Here is a 16,909-nt window from a genome sequence, read left to right on the forward strand (position 1 = left end):
ATTATAAAATAGTAATGCTAATTTTATTAATAATAGTAAAACATTTCATAATAATGCTAATTATCTGTTACCTTTTTTTTTTTTTTTTTTTGAGACAGAGTCTCACTTTATTGTCCAGGTTAGAGTGAGTACCGTGGCGTCAGCCTAGCTCACAGCAACCTCAAACTCCTGGGCTTAAGTGATCCTTCTGCCTCAGCCTCCCGAGTAGCTGGGACTACAGGCATGCGCCACCATGCCCGGCTAATTTTTTATATATATATCAGTTGGCCAATTAATTTGTTTCTATTTATAGTAGAGACGGGGTCTCGCTCTTGCTCAGGCTGGTTTTGAACTCCTGACCTTGAGCAATCCGCCCGCCTCGGCCTCCCAAGAGCTAGGATTACAGGCGTGAGCCACAGCGCCCGGCCTTGTTACCATTTTTAACTGTTGACATTTGTACTGACAGTGCAAAAGCAATGTGGTGGGTAACACTATTGATACCTTAAGCATGAATCAAGGCAGTGGTACCAAAGTGTATTGGTAGGTATGTTATTCTTCATTCCCATGTGCTAGTTTAACGTAAGCATGTCCCTGATGAAGCAGTACTTTAATAAATCTAGACTATTGAGTGCACATCTTTTTAATATCCCATGTGATAAAATGGGAAAGTACCCAGAAAGCACTTCTCCTGCATAGTGAAGTATGACAGTTGTCTTGAAACACTTGTACCACCATTTGAGTCAAGAGCTGAACTAACCATGTTTTTCCACAGAACAGTGTTTTTACTAGAATGAATGACACAAATTGTAGTATTCTGATTTGGGTATTTGGCAGATATTTTCACAAGAATTAATGAAATAAATCTGTCCCTTCATGGAAAACAATTGCAAATACTTGTTACCAATGATAAAATTCAAGCTTTCAAGTGAAAAAAGGAACTTTGGAAAACTCATATGCACCCCAGTCATATGCTTAATAGCTTCCCAACACTTAAAGACTTTTATGATGAAATCAGTAATCATATTAATAAATGTGATTCTTTTGATATTGTATAATGACACGTGACAATATTTGGAAGGTCTGCATAACTTAAATATTTTCCAAATGAAAATGCATGTCATTATAGAATCAATCATACATAAGTAAAGGAGCTATTCAAAGTGAAAGATCAATGGATTTCCTTGACAGGGTTTTAGATTTCACACTGCAACTAACCTTTAAGAAACCATCACTTGTCAAGTTTTAGTGTAATATCAAAGAAAAATAATCCAAAATTATCTGAAAAAGGGTATTAAAATATTCTTCCTTTTCCCAACGATATATATTTGTGAGACCAGATTTTCTTCATGTATTTCAATCAAAACAAAATATCACTACATTAAATAGAGAAGTAGATATAAGAATTTAGTTTTCTATTGTTAAGCCAGACATGATAGAGATTTACAAAACGAAAAGCAGTGCCACTCTTCTCATTACTTTTTTGGTTTGGGAATATGCAGCTATTGCTCATAAAAATACATTGTGGTAACATGTAATAGGTTTATTATAAGTATTTTAATATGAATTAAATATTAAAAATTTTTCTACATTTTAATTTCTAATATGGTTAATGGCAATACCTTAACAAATACCTGAATAAAGCCAGCAATGAGGTTCAGGACCTTTCTGGTTCTCACCTTTTGGGGGTGGAGGATAAATAGTGATGTTAACAGCTGAGTATTGTTTAGGCTCTGAATTTAATAAGGAATAAAGGCCATAAGAAACGGTTTGACCCACTTCAGCCTCTCGATGTCCTGAAATTTCCATCTCACTGGGATGAAAAAATAAATGTATGATCTAACTAAAAAATGGGTTGTCTTCCAAGAGAAAAGGAAACAATAGGGACAACTTCTAGCTCCAGAAGGGATTGTTTCTGAAAATAGGAGACACAGAGCATCAGCAATGAGGTCAAAGGAATAACTGACTGGAAATCACCCCGTGGGCTCTTCAATCCTTCGTTTGATCACTGCAGAAAGCTTTTATTCAATGTCCACCCAATGCATCTTGGTCACAAATGACCATTTATCTTCCTCAAGACTGGCCATACACAAAGTGGCTCTACCAGTTGTAATGACCTTGGTGGGCGACTCCATCTCTCACGCCTTTATTTTCCTCCTCTGTAAAACGAGAAGAGTGACAGTATTTAATTTAAAAGGTTCCGTGAGGATTATCTAAGATAATGAATATAAAGCGCTTAACACACGCTAAGTGCCAAATAAACAGTAGTTATTATTAGGGAGATTTTTTTGCTTCATGTTCCCACGTGAGTAGTTTTTTCCGTTCTCTCTCCACATCAGCCTTTTCTCTCCGGGGCTGCGGGTCTCCGAAGCACCTGGTCCTTCTTATCCCTGAGTCATCACCATTAAGATGCCGCGTTTCCTCCCGCCGCTCTCCCGACTGCGGAGCTCCCGTGGGGGCCCAGACCTGAATTCCGGGACTGTGAGTCTCTCTTGGGTCACCCGTCTTTGAGGAACGTCCTCAGTGCCCTTGGCCCAGGGACCACCTAAGAGGCGGTGGCAAGACTGACCCCCACGGGCCCCTGAGACACGCCCAGGGCCAGAGGTGGCAGCGACGCCAGGGGCGGGGCCTGCGCCGTCTGAGGTGAGAGCGAGGCCGGGGGCGGGGCCTGCGCCGTCCGACGTGAGAGCGAGGCCGGGGGCGGGGCCGTGCGGCGTCCGAGGTGAGAGCGAGGCCGGGGCGGGGCCGTGCGGCGTCCGAGGTGAGAGCGAGGCCGGGGCGGGGCCGTGCGGCGTCCGAGGTGAGAGCGAGGCCGGGGGCGAGGCCACACCCCCGGGGCGCGCGTGCCGGGGGCGGGGCCGAGGGCGGGACCACGCCCCTAAGTGTGCGCAGGGCCAGAGGCGTGGCCGCGCCGGAGGGGCTGTGGGGACCGTCAGGGATGCGCCAGCCGCCTCCGCCGGCGGCGCGCGCAGCTGCCCCCGGCGCCTGAGGCAGCGCTGGGGTTAAGGCCGCCGGCGCCACCTGGGCGCCGCTGAGGAGACCTGCGAGTCGGCGAATCCCGCGCGGGCGCGGCGAACAGGTGCCCGCGCGCGTCAGGCGCCGGCACAGGCCCGGAGGAGGGGGCGCGGCCGGAAGCCCGGGGCGGGGTGCGGCTGGCCCGGTGAGCGGGAGGAGCCGGGGAAGGCAGGAAGGAGCTCGCTCGGCCGCGCGGCGCGCGATGTGGAGCCGCCGCCTCGGCCCCTGCAGCAGCCGCCGCCGCCGCCGCTGCTGTTGGGGCTGCCGCCGAGCCGAGGGTCATGGAGCGCGGCTGCAGCGAGCGGCCGCCGGCAGCAGCAGCAGCGAGCGTCGCAGCGACAGCGGAGCGCAGCCCGCCCCGTGAGGCGCTGCCCGGCCGGCGGCGGCAGCAGCAGCAGCAGCAGCAACAGGGCGGCTGAAAACCCGGCGGCAGCGGCGGCGGCGGCGTTCCTCCTCGCATCCTCCCTCGCGCTTCGCGTCCTCTAGTCCTCCCTTCCTCAGCCTCCCGGTTCCCACCCTCTCCTCCTCCTCCACCTCCCCCTCTCCTCCTCCTCCCCGGCGCGCACGAGCAGCTGAGGCGGGGGCGGGGGCCGGGGGCGCGTGCCGCCGGCGCGGGGGAGGGGCAGGCCGGCGCGCGCCGCGCCCAGGGCTCGCGGGGACCGGGGGGCGCGTGCCGCGGCGCGAGGCGCGGGGCGCGGGGCGGCGCGGCGGGGCCCCTCCCCCCTGCAGCCTGGCGCGCGCCGGCCGGGCCGCACCGCTGCGGGCTCCGCGCGCGCGGGCCATGTCCGCCTTCTGCCTGGGCTTGGCCGGCCGCGCTTCAGCACCCGCCGAGCCGGACAGCGCCTGCTGCATGGAGCTGCCCGCCGCGGCCGGGGACGCAGTCCGGAGTCCCGCCGCCGCCGCCGCCGCCCTCATCTCCTTCCCCGGGGGCCCGGGGGAGCTGGAACTGGCGTTAGAGGAGGAGCTGGCGCTGCTGGCGGCCGGGGAGCGGCCGTCCGACCCCGGGGAGCATCCTCAGGCCGAGCCGGGGCCTACAGCCGAGGGGGCTGGACCGCAGCCGCCGCCCGCCCAGGACCCCGAGCTGCTGTCGGTAATCCGGCAGAAGGAGAAGGATCTGGTGTTGGCTGCCCGGCTGGGCAAGGCGCTGCTCGAGAGGAACCAGGACATGAGCCGGCAGTACGAGCAGATGCACAAGGAGCTGACAGACAAGCTAGAGGTGAGGACCTCCGTCTGGGAGGGGTGGGAAGCAGGGGCAGCCCAGGCACCCACCCAGCCCTGGCCAGTTTGGGGAGCGACTCGCCCTCTTCTTCCTTGCTCACCCTACCTCGCAGAAAATGTCCTGGAACGAACATGGAGGTTTTCTGATTATTAGATCAGGGCATTCATTGAACCCACCTGACTTTCCTACTCTGCACACAGCAAATGGGTCCATGCACAGCTCCAGCCACTGTGGGCCGTTCTATATATGTACTGTACACAGCATCTAAAATAGAGCTTACAGTATGACTAATTTATACAGCACTGAGGTGATGTCTGCACACAGAGAGATATCAGAAAGTCGGGAAGCATTTAAAATGTGCTTATAAAATAAAAATATTTAAAATTAAAAGCTCCAGGTTTTCAGAGTAGTTAATCTCTAATCAGGGTGTTAGCCTAAAGCTTTCCAGTTTTGACGTTAAGGCCTCTAGATGCCCTTGTCTTAACTTCCTGGCAGCTCAGAGTTGTGGGAAACAAGTGCCCCTAAAGGAGCTTTATATAGCCCTTCAAATACTCAGGGATTAGGAAAGTGGTTCCATTGCAGAAATCAGGCGAGCCGGGCCTCTCAACATGTGACCAATGGTAGTGGATTTAATTTGGGCCTCAATATTTATGTGCATTTAAACACTACTTTTCTGTGTTCTGGGTCTCAGGCTTGCAGTTGGTTAACCAAATGCAACCTATGAGAACCATATTACTGTAACTTCTTTTATAAATATCTCTCAAGGTATCTGTAATATTTCTGCCAATTTTTGGACCAGCGTCTGTCAGTGCTACATCTGTTTTCTTGCCCTTAACTAGAAAAGGGCCTTGAATGCAGCACAGAATGCCAGCATTTCTAAAAATTAGATTGCAAAAGGGTCATCTGTGATAGTGGAGATGAGCTTAACCTTTTCTGCCTGTGCATTTACTATTGTCACCTGGTTTGCAACCAGTTCTTTTCATTCTTAGTTACAACAAGGGAATAGTACTGACCTGAATGAGGTTTGAAATTGACCCCAATCAGGTTCCATATCACTGCTACTGGTTGAACAGTCAGAATGTAGATTCAGAAACATTTGTGTAATAAGATTTGAGTGTCTGTAGTCCTATGACATAAAAGTAAATCAGGGGGAAAAAGGAAACCAGTGAGTGCCCTGTAGTTCAGTTGACCTGTTAGCTGTGTCTGCCAGTTGATGAACTCCTGAGATACCTCTCTGAAAAGTTGTTTGTGAAACCTATAGGTAGACTGCCAAAAACCAACCTAATGAATTGAATTGTTTAATTTTCACTTGAAATAGAACTCTAGAAATAAAAAGGCTGTCTTTTTTTTTTTTTCTACTAAGGAGATTCAATTACACAACTTTGTAAAGAAGCACTACTGCAGAGATTTAAACTTGTGATTTGAAATTCCTTCAGTGAGGGACTTGATTGAAGAGACAGTTAACTTGAAAGGACCATCATATCAGTTTGATTAGTGATAGATTTCATAGTAATCTTGAGTGTGCAATTACACACATCCTGGGTTCCATGTGGAGCCTTTATACATTTCTTCAACAAAGGAAAAAGATTTCACAATTCCATAACAAAAGTTTTTCTTGTAAAAGAATAAATTGGACATTTTTCTTATTTACTTGATGAATAATAATGATAGTTTAAAACTCTTAAACTACTCTTTAAAAATCTTCACTACTGCTCTTTGCTTTACCTTGAAAAAAAAAAAAATCTTCACTACTCTGAGGGTCAGCATATGAACTCTAGTTTTAAAAGTTTAAATTCTGGAAATTGCACAACAGTATAAATGTAGTTAACACTACTGACATGTATACTTAAAAATGGCTTAGATGGTAAATTGTTACATATGCTTTACTATAATTTAAAAAATAAACAATTTTTTAAGTTTATTTTTTAAAAGCCAAGTATTGATCATTGTTGAAATGATGGGGGAGTCAGTTATACTATTTCTTCTTGGTATGTTTGAAAATTGGGGGGGAGTCAGTTATACTATTTCTTCTTGGTATGTTTGAAAATTATAAAAAGTTTAAGTTTTTTAAAATGTATATTTAAAAAGGTATAATGAGATTGCCATCAGTGGTTAATTCCTTTAGTATTAATATGAGAGTGACAAACCTGATTTACAGAGGACTATTTCATTTGATACCTGCAAGTTAATTTTCCCCACAGTATATTTTTTTGAGCAACCTAGATTTTAGAATGCCTGTCTAGACAAAGTACTGTCATTTAACACAGTTGCTGCACTCTCAATTAAATTAAACACTTGGGAGTAGAGGACCAGCCCTTACTTTAAGAAGTATTTATTCATAAGAGAACTTGATCAAGGGGAAAAAAGCATTTATAATTTTCTACAAACTGTCAGACAGTGGAATCAAACATATTTTTTGGTTTGAAAGGTAAACTGAGTGGATTCTGAGAGAATGGTGGTTTCACTATTAAATAATGAGACTGGTTTTATTTCAGTCCCATCTGGTCCTTTACTACTTCAGAATTGGCACCTTTCTAACTTAAGGACAAATAAGCCATTTTCAAGATCCTTTCTACCTATTCATTAGTTAATGTTGAATACCTCTGTGGTTCTGTGTGCCACCCAAGATTTTGTTTTGTCATATAAAACATAAAGTACTTGATCCTACACTACTCTGTCATTAAAGGCATGCTGTTTAAAATCTTTAACGTTTTAAATGTTAACACAGAAGGTTTTTTTTAGGTACACATCTCTCAAGGTTAAAATGAAGATTCAAGTTAACTGGAAAAACTTAAGATTTTGGTCATTTTTTTCCACCCTTGAATTGACTGTACTAAATCTACTGAATTAGATTTGCAGAGGCTTAAAGTTCTGAAGCCATTTTAACAAACTTTATTTCTTTTGCATCTACAATTAGCCCCTTCCCTCAGTTATGTTGTGTTCCCCTAGGCCAATTCTCATGATTCTAGTACTATTTTTTTAAGGGCAAAAACAATAAGATGAAAATGAGTACATAATGGGAATCCCTAGTAGATTTAGAGAAGAAAACTCAGGGGTCCTGATTTGCATTCAGCACTTGGTCCTCTTAAAGAACAGTATTTTTTCTTTGTATTTTTAAAGAACAATGTCCAGGATTTATCAGAATGGTGTCACTTTTTTGGTGGTTCTTTTTTTTTTTTTTGCAGAAATTCATTTCTATAAAGATCTATTTTATGTAGGCCAATGACATTTAGTTGCTTTTTTTTTTTCAGTATTAAACTCTGTTTTTTAGAATGGTTTTAGATTTACAGAAAAACGGGAAAATAGTATGGAGAATTTCCATATACCCTGAACCCAATTTCTTCTGTTATTAACATCTTAAATTAGTATGGTACATTTGCCATAATCAGTGAGCCAATACTGATATGTTATTACGAACTAAAATCCTCAGTTTATTCAGATTTCCTTAGCCTTTACCTAATAACTTTTTCTTTTCCAGGATCCCATCCAGCATACCTCATATGTTTTGTTTTAGTGTCTCCTTAGGCTCCTCTTAGCTGTGACAGTTTCTTAGCCTTTCCTTGGTTTTGATGACCTTGACAGTTTTGATATTAACTTTTTTTTTTTTTTTGAGACAGAGTCTCACTTTGTTGCCCAGGCCAGAGTGAGTGCTGTGGCATCAGCCTAGTTCACAGCAACCTCAAACTCCTGGGCTCAAGCAATCCTCCTGCTTTAACCTCCCCAGTAGCTGGGACTACAAGCATGCACCACCATGCCCTGCTAATTTTTTCTATATATATTAGTTGGCCAATTAATTTCTTTCTATTTATAGTAGAGACACGGGGTCTTTGCTCAGGCTGGTTTCGAACTCTTGACCTCAAGCAATCCACCCGCCTCAGCCTCCCAGAGTGCTAGGATTACAGGCGTGAGCCACCTCGCCCTGCCCGATATTAACTTTTAAGAGGCCATATAACCCTGAGAAACAGGGGAGAGCATAGGCAGAATCTGACCTCCCTAGAGTTTACTGTTTAAGTTAGCACTTAATCGAAAATATTTTAGGAGAAACTTTTATTTTCTCAGAGTAGACCAAAGGCTAAATTCTATATGTTCATTAATAGGATAGTCCTGATTTTGTCAAAGGGTTGGGAAACCTGAAATAGCAAGTTTGTCTCATGTCCAAGGAAATGTAAGGAAGGAATAGACTGATGAGCACCACCTGTCCTCAACCCCTCTCCCGATTGGATTGGATTGTTTTAGTTGCTTGGTTGGGCTGTTCACTAACAGCTGTTTGCTGAATATTTTTAAGTCTCTCTGTTCTTTTAGAACACAAGCCTAATTTATCTGGCCTCTCAGTAACACTGTGATTACTGAGTTCTTGCCGTTGCCTTCTGCTCAATCTTTTTCATTTTGGAAAAATTCAGTAAAACCAAGTACACAATTTTAGGTTTGCATTAGCATTTGTTTCTGCATCACATCTTTCTGAAGTTTCTGCAGTGACTAAAACATTCTCATTTTTGGAAGTTAGCAATATGAGGAAAGCATAGAGCAAAAAATTCTCATGGTGATGAGTAGAAGTTCCTCCCTTTTAATTCCTTTTCCCACATGCTTCAAACTGAAACTGTATAAAGTGATGTGAATTTTTCAACGAAGTTACTAAAGTGGCCATATCCAAATGATTTATCTTCTTAAAGTGGTCAACTTAGGAGTTTTCATGGAAAACTGCCTTTGCTATTGTGCTTAAAATTTTAATTTTAGATTACCGTTTTTATCTCTTGGCAGGTTCTTTTGACTGCTCTCAATCATGGTAAATTTTCATCTATTAGGGGGTAAATTTGACTTTCAGAAACATTCACAAGTCACTCAGAGCTAAGTAAGGGGAATAAGATGGCAGAATGAAGTAGGATAATCTCATTTTTTAGACACACCTCATATGTGAAGTAATGGGACTGATTTTTTTGCATGTCTGTAAGCTGTCCCCTAAGACTTTCCAAAAGAAGCATTCCAAAAAATATTTTGAAAGGTGCGAACATCAATAGAATAGGAGTGTAGTTTCCCAAGGTGAAGAGATGACTGAGTACTCTGAAGTAGGAGATTCAAATGCTCATTTTAGTTTATTGAAACAATCTCAAGTGTTTGATGTCAGCCTTCAGTGCATCAGAATTTCCTGAAGAACCAAATATATATACACATACAGATATATGAATACATACACATACATAGATGCTTAGACCTCATCCCCTTCTTAAGTAAATCACAATCTCAGAAATTGGGGTCAAGATGGGTATTCTTTTGAACAATTACACCAGAACTTTTCTGAGAAGCCCCAAAATTTAAAAGTCGTTTAATTTACATTTCATATACTCCTTGAAGTACAGAGTTGGCTGTTGTACTTACTATGCTTTTTAAGTAGGAAAACATACTTGCCTCTATAGAAAAATATACATGTTTATCTCATGGAAACAAAAAGATATATCCTTTGATTCAAAGGAATTATTTTTTATTGAGCTTCAAACCATCTGTACTTTTCCTGCATACCATTTTCCACACACATTTTATTTTTTTAAAACAGTTTATTACTTTTGTCATTCTCTCCCACTAGATTGAAAACTCCATAAGGGCAAGGACTGTGTCTGTTTTGCTCATTACTATGTCCCTAAGACAGTGCTTAGCCCATCATAGGCACTCAAGGTTGATTGAATGGCTCAGAAGTAAATATGCAAGGCTTAATTAATAGGCCATGATTTAAAGTAGTCCTGAACCTGGGATTGTCTTAATGATTTTGAAATACAGTGCTATGTATAGTAACAAATATTTATTGAGCTATGACTTAGAGTACTAAGTCCAGTGACTTAGACACAAATCCTAGTTCTGCCATTTAGTCATACTGACCGCCCCTTGAGCTAGTCACTGAACATCTCTTATCCTCTGTTGCTTCATTTGTAAGAAGAGATGGTTAATCTAAAGGATCTCTGGAGTTCTTTTGATCTCTGAAAAATTCTGTGATTATAAAAGCCTGGTATTATGTCATGCATAATAGATAATTCCAAAAGAAGCCTCCTTAAAAAAAGTAATGAGCATTTTGGTTATGGGACTCATTTTTAGTTGTTTAAATGATTGATAAATCACTGATTGGTTAGATCTGTGATCCCCAACCCCAGGCCTGGGACCAGTACCAGTCCGTGTCCTGTTAGGTATCAGGCTGCACAGCAGAAGGTGAGCAGTGGGCAAGCAAAGCTTCATCTGTATTTACAGCTGCTGCCCATGGCTGGCATTACCACCTGAGCTCCACCTCCTGTCAGATCAGCAGCAGCAGTAGATTCTCATAGGAACAGGAACCCTACTGTAAACTGCACACGAGAGGGATCTAGTTTTCATATTCCTTATGATAATCTAATGGCTGATGCTCTGAGGTGGAGCTGAGATGGTGATGCTAGCACTGGGGAGCAGCCACAAATACAGATTATCATTACAGAGGTTTGAATCATCCTCAAATCATCCCTCCCTGTCATCCTCCCACCCCCATCCATGGAAAAATTGTCTTCCATGAAACCAGTCCATGGTGCCACAAAGGTTGGGGACCACTGGATTAGATGACTTGCTAAATTTCAAGTCAATTCTCAGATCTAGAGCCTCATGCCCCAGGGTAAGAATAAACATAACATTTGAGTATTTTCAGTAGGAATGGTGGTGTTCTTGTGAAAGCAACTCTTTCCCTGCTGTGGAAGAAGGGAATATTTTTGTAGCTGTGTATTGGGTAACTTGTCCTATGTTGCAGGGCATTTTATTGTGCTAACTGGGAAAAAGAAGTTAGTAGAGGTGTGGGGAAAAAAAAAAGGGCTCAGAATTTTTAACAGTATTTAAATCCTCTTCACTTTTCACCCAGCACTTAGAACAAGAGAAACATGAACTGAGAAGACGATTTGAGAACCGAGAAGGGGAGTGGGAAGGGCGAGTGTCAGAGCTGGAGAGTGATGTCAAACAGCTACAGGACGAGTTAGAGAGGCAGCAAGTTCATCTGCGGGAAGCAGATCGAGAAAAAACACGGGCTGTTCAGGAACTATCAGAACAGAACCAAAGGTTATTGGATCAACTCAGCAGGGTGAGTCACAAGAATTTAGTGTAAAATACTAAAGTTGAAACAGAGCTTCTGTGTAATGTCATTCATGTATGTGGTAAGAGCAATTCTGATTTTTGATTTTTTTGCCTTTGATACCAGTATCAACCAGTTAAGTATCTTCCATTTACAAGAATTTAGCAGTATTAAACTAGGAGTCAGGAGCCAAAACCCATGCCTAGGATTAATCATTTATGGAATTTGATAATCACTAACTTGGGAGATTTCTCATCTTCAAAATGGAGTTGTACAGCTACTCGGGAGGCTGAGGCAGTAGGATCGCTGAGCCCAGGAGATTGAGGTTGCTGTGAGCCAGGGACGCCACGGCACTCACTCTAGCCTGGGCAACAAAGTGAGACTCTGTCTCAAAAAAAAAAAAAAAAAAAAAAAAACAAAACAAAAAAAAAAAAACAAAATGGAGTTGTGCTTAACACATTGACTGCCCTGTAAGTTATGTTTAACTCAGGCTAGTTTTGAGCCTGGGGCCTCCTGAAGCAAAACCCTGAAGTTGGTTAGTGAAAATCTTACTTGCTGACATTCTTATTCTTACAATTAATATTGACAATTTAATTCTGAAAATGTGGCTTGTGTTGCACGTAACTCACAGAAAACAATAAAAGATAACAAATTTGGCTGGGCGTGGTGGCTCACGCCTGTAATTCTAGCACTCTGGGAGGCCGAGGCGGGCGGATCGCTCAAGGTCAGGAGTTTGAAACCAGCCTGAACAAGAGTGAGACCCCATCTCTACTGTAAATGGAAATAAATTAATTGGCCAACTAATATATATAGAAAAAATTAGCCGGGCATGGTGGCGAATGCCTGTAGTCCCAGCTACTCAGGAGGCTGAGGCAGGGGGATTGCTTGAGCCCAGGAGTTTGAGGTTGCTGTGAGCTAGGCTGACGCCACAGCACCCACTCTAGCCTGGGCAACAAAGCGAGACTGTCTCAAAAAAAAAAAAAAAATAGAAAGGATCATTTTGTTTTAATAAAACACCGTGGCCCCAGGGAAAACATTTTTTTCTAGTGTGGCAATTGATGTGTTAATGAGTTCTGATGTTTCTTATAGCTCTAAAAGTCTGTGGTTCCTTTACCTAGAGAACATCTTATCACTGGTAAAATTATGTTCGTTCATTTAATTCAAATATTAAAAGATGCCTTCTTTAAATTTTTTAAGCTTAGGGAAAATTTCTAGAGAAAAGGATTTTCATATTATTTAAATATGAAAGGAAATATGTGTGTCTATTTAAAATTTGGTTTTTTCCACATTAAGTAAAAATTCTTTACTTGTACCTTAATAGGGTGAAGTCATGGAATTATTAATTAACCAAGGTCAAGGCTGTAAAATCATGGTAAAGAAGGAGGTTGAGGGCTGAATAGATGAAAATCTAATTTAAATACAGAACTTAACTTTTTAACAAATGCAGGAATGTTATTGATGCCCTGGTCTGTAATTCCACCTACTTTTGAAAATTAAGGCCTGGATTTACTATTGTACTTCAGCCCCTTTTATATGTTGAAAATAAAACTACTAACTGTTCAGTTACCCTAGAAAAAAGAACTACTCTCATGTCATCCTTAAGCACTAATGTTCTCATAAGAGCACTGCCTTGTTCATGTGGTTAGTATTTGGTGCTTCGATCCCGGGGAAAGGCTTAGCTAGAGAGTGTATAGTAAATTCCCCGAATCTTCCACTACTTTGATGGGTGACACTATATGAAGTTATTTCACCATTTATGTCATAGTTGCTTCCCATTGGTATTCTGAGACCAGTGAAAACTTTCATGCCTCACAAGAAAGTGTGAAGTAAATCCTACTTGTGGGGAAGGGAGGAGAAGGAGAGGGAGAAAGAAAGAAAGAAAATGATGCCTGATAACTTGGAAAGTAGTTAGTTGGTGGGAAATATCAGAATATTTGTGAAAGGTGAGGATTCAGGTGATAGGCAGAGCTAAAGAGCTGGCCTGTAGGTTTCTCATCTAGAGAATCCAGTCACTTGATTGGCTGAGAAGTAAGAGTTGAACAGTTCAAGAAGTCATTTCACAGGGCCAGCTCAGTAACAGCATTTCTGACTCAGTTCTAAAACTTTTTTTCATCAACTGGGAAGGAAATCTATCCTTGTAAAAATTTTTATAGATTTTTGAATCTTTTCATTCATTATTCATGAAATGTGAAACTAACCAGAGAGGCCTGGTCAGATTGATTTATTTGTTCAAAAACATTTAACATGTACTTTGAACAAGTGTTTCTTATGGAGACTTATGGAATGAATGCAACAAATAAGAAAAATGAGGAAATTAAGATTTCTTGGGGGCTCAGTTCATGTTAGAAAATAACATGAGCAAAAGCCGACTCAGTCCTATGAAAGGCAGGAGAGGGTTCATGAAGGGGGAAAGCAGGACTCAACGTGACAGAGCAAAAGGGCACAGAGCTTGGCATTGACTCTTTCTCATTGACTGGGTGACTTTGTGCCTCAGTTTCCTTTTCATTAAAATGGGTGTAAACATTTATGCCTCAATAGAAATACTATTGAAATAAAAATGAGACACTGTGTTTTTATTAAACAGCATAAGAGAAAGATTTGTTTCCGTGTTGCTGGTTATTCTATGAAGGCAGTATGTTTATAGTTGTTCACTTGCCTAATTTCTCTATAGAAAACCCTGATGAGCTGCTCCCAAAAGAATGTAGGAGGATAACATTTTCAGTAGATCTAGATTCTTGTTATCCTCTCTGGCCTTAATATAGGCCCTTGGTGTGTTTGCAGCTTTTTTTCCTTTTCTCTGTTTAAGCAGGACAAGCCCCTGGGGTTTACGTTAGCAGCAAGTTTAGATTGCATTTTATTATCATTTTATTAACTGAATATTCAGGGACTAGCTGAGTTAAGTACTTTGATGTGAATTAAGATTCTCCTAGGGCCAGGCTCGGTGGCTCATGCTTGTAATCCTAGCACTCTGGGAGGCCAAGGCGGGCGGATTGCTCAAGGTCAGGAGTTCAAAACCAGCCTGAGCAAAGGTGAGACCCCCATCTCTACTAAAAATAGAAATTAATTGGCCAACTAAAAATATATGGAGAAAAAATTTAGCTGGGCATGTGGCACATACCTGTAGTCCTAGCTACTTGGGAGGCTGAGACAGGAGGATTGCTTGAGCCCAGGAGTTTGAGGTTGCTGTGAGCTAGGCTGATGCCACAGCACTCTAGCTCGGGCAACAGAGCAAGACTCTGTCTCAGAAAAAAAAAAAAAAACAACAAAAAGATTCTCCTAGGACAAGATAGCAACCAGCAGAGTTAGTAGAAGGCCATACTTTTGTCACAATGTATACATATATATGTTTTTATGAGCAAGAAATATATAATATCTAAAATGTAGTACAATATTTCTATGATACTTTTGTCCAGAGTATTTTTACATCAATCTCATTTGTTGCCATGGCATCCAAGGATGCTCCTCTTTTTTTTTATAGTAACTTTATTGAGATATATTAATAATTCATATACTGTAAAATTTACCTTTTAAAAGTATATAATTCTGTGGTTTTAATATATTTAGAGTTGTGCAACCATCACCACTATCTAATTAGAGAACATTTCACCCACCCTTCAAAGAAACCTGTACCAATTCAGCAGTCACTCCTCATTCCTCCTAACCTTATAAGGACACCTGTCATATTGGATTAGGTCCTACCCTAACGACCTCATTTAAATTTGATTACCTCTGTAAAGACCTTATCTCCAAATAAGGTCACATTCTAAGGTTCTGGGGTTTGGGCTTTAGTGTATGAATGAGGACAGGGGGACATAATTCAACTCATAAGAACCAATTTGGGGTGTTTTTTGCCAGCAGGTATAACTCTTGGGTCTTAGTGATGTCTGTGGGACAGTAGTGAACATCTTGGGGGTTTCATACACTCGGCATATTTATACACCAAAATATATATGCTTATGACCATATCTAAGGGCTGCCATGGCTGATGGGGAGATATTTAGAACTCTGAATTTTATTCTTTGAAAAAGTCTGGATCTACCTCTCATTACTCTCTTTAATGGCTAACCTACATCCTGGTCTTTTGGATAAAATAGTGAAAACCTTTATTATTATTATTTGAGGCAGAGTCTCACTCTGTCGCTATGGGTGGAGTACAGTGGCATCATCATAGCTTACTACAACCTCAGACTCTTGGACTCAAGCAATCATTCTGCCTCAGCCTCCCAGAAAAGCTGGGACTACAGATGCACGCCACTATGCCCAGCTGATTTTTTTCTGTATTTAGTACAGACAGGGTCTCGCTCTTGTTCTGGCTGGTCTCTAACTCCTGAGCTCAAGCGATTCTCCTGTTTGGCCTCCCAGAGTGCTGGGATTGCAGGTGTGAGCCACCCTTTATTATTTTTTATATCTTATTTAATTCAGCATTCAGCAAATATTTACTGATCAAGGCACTTGGAATACAGTGGAGAATACAAGTCCTCTGTTTTATGAAGCCTAGTAGGAAGAGATGCATAAATAACTAAACAAACCTACAGAAGATAATTAAGGATTGTAGTAGGTACTATGAAAGGTAATTGGGAGACTGACTAGAAAGAGGGGGAACCAGTTTGGAAAAGATTGGTAGGGAAAGCTTCTGTGTGCAGATATCATTTAAGTTGAGACGTGAAGGGTGAGGAGCCAGCCATGGAAGGGCCAAGGGAATATATTCTTTGATGAATACTGTTAGATTATAAACTCTTTGAGAGTAGGGACCACATCTGTCTTATTTATTGCTGTAAACAGGTATCTAGCAGAGTGGGCATTTGACAAAAGATTGTTGTTGTTGTCGTTGTTAAATGATTATCTAAGGTACCCAATAAATAAATGTTTAGAACTATAACTTTTCCAAGAATATACTTCCCCTCCATGTACTCTGTAGAAGAGTACTCTTGACTATTTCAGGCGCTCTCTCTAGCTGTATATAAGCTATTTGAAAACCAGTGGTCAAAGGTATTATGGATGTTAATGCTTTGATAGACAAGCTGTAGATAATGGTGACTGTGTTGCCTATAGATCTTGTGTTATCTTTATAGATACTTCTGGAATTACATAAAAACCTAATCTTCCATGAATTGAAAAGAGTGACTACAGATGAGAATGGACAGAAATTTTGTGTATTAATTTAAAGCCTGTGAGTCCTTTGTGTTGAACTGTGTTTCTCCATGAGTCCGTAGGTTGGTCAGTAACTGAGTGGCCCAGTAGTCTTCTGACCCTGCTGATGGATATGAAAATAAGCATTTTAGCTTTTATAAAAAATTCCCTTGTCTTATGGGGATGATTAGTCATTGTTTGGGTTTGAGTATCATCATGACTTTCCCATGCTTCCTGGGAGCATAAACTATGGACAAAAGATCTCCCTGTCTCTAGCTGTATGTCATCTTATCCATTCTACCCCAAATGATGTGTAGTATACAGAAGGAGGCAGCCAGATGTTCTTCTTGGGAAAGCTGAATGAGACTGCTTCTGAGCAGAACCTCTTCTAGGATATGTAATTGCTCCCGTGCAGCCCTGACGGCTTCTTCCCACAAGAGAACTCTTGAGAATTCACCTTAAAATCATTATTTTTTCTCTTCATATTTACTTAGGTATTG

At 42.0% G+C, this 16,909-nt stretch overlaps 1 protein-coding gene across 3 annotated transcripts in view; it reads left to right on the plus strand.

The window, feature by feature from the left end:
• The first annotated feature begins 3,059 nt into the window (after window positions 1–3,059).
• Window positions 3,060–16,909, plus strand: part of BICDL1 (BICD family like cargo adaptor 1) — an 83,885-nt gene continuing 70,035 nt past the window's right edge. The window contains exons 1-2 of one of the 3 annotated variants that reach the window (XM_012756485.2): window positions 3,060–4,207; window positions 11,073–11,288. In XM_012756485.2, the coding sequence (XP_012611939.1) occupies window positions 3,773–4,207; window positions 11,073–11,288 (651 nt within the window). In that variant the 5' untranslated portion in view covers window positions 3,060–3,772. The remainder of the gene's footprint in view (window positions 4,208–11,072; window positions 11,289–16,909) is intronic. The other 2 variants (XM_012756488.2, XR_012914254.1) reach the window with 2 other exon arrangements.

Source organism: Microcebus murinus, chromosome 22, assembly GCF_040939455.1.
Source record: "Microcebus murinus isolate Inina chromosome 22, M.murinus_Inina_mat1.0, whole genome shotgun sequence".
NCBI lineage: Eukaryota > Metazoa > Chordata > Mammalia > Primates > Cheirogaleidae > Microcebus > Microcebus murinus.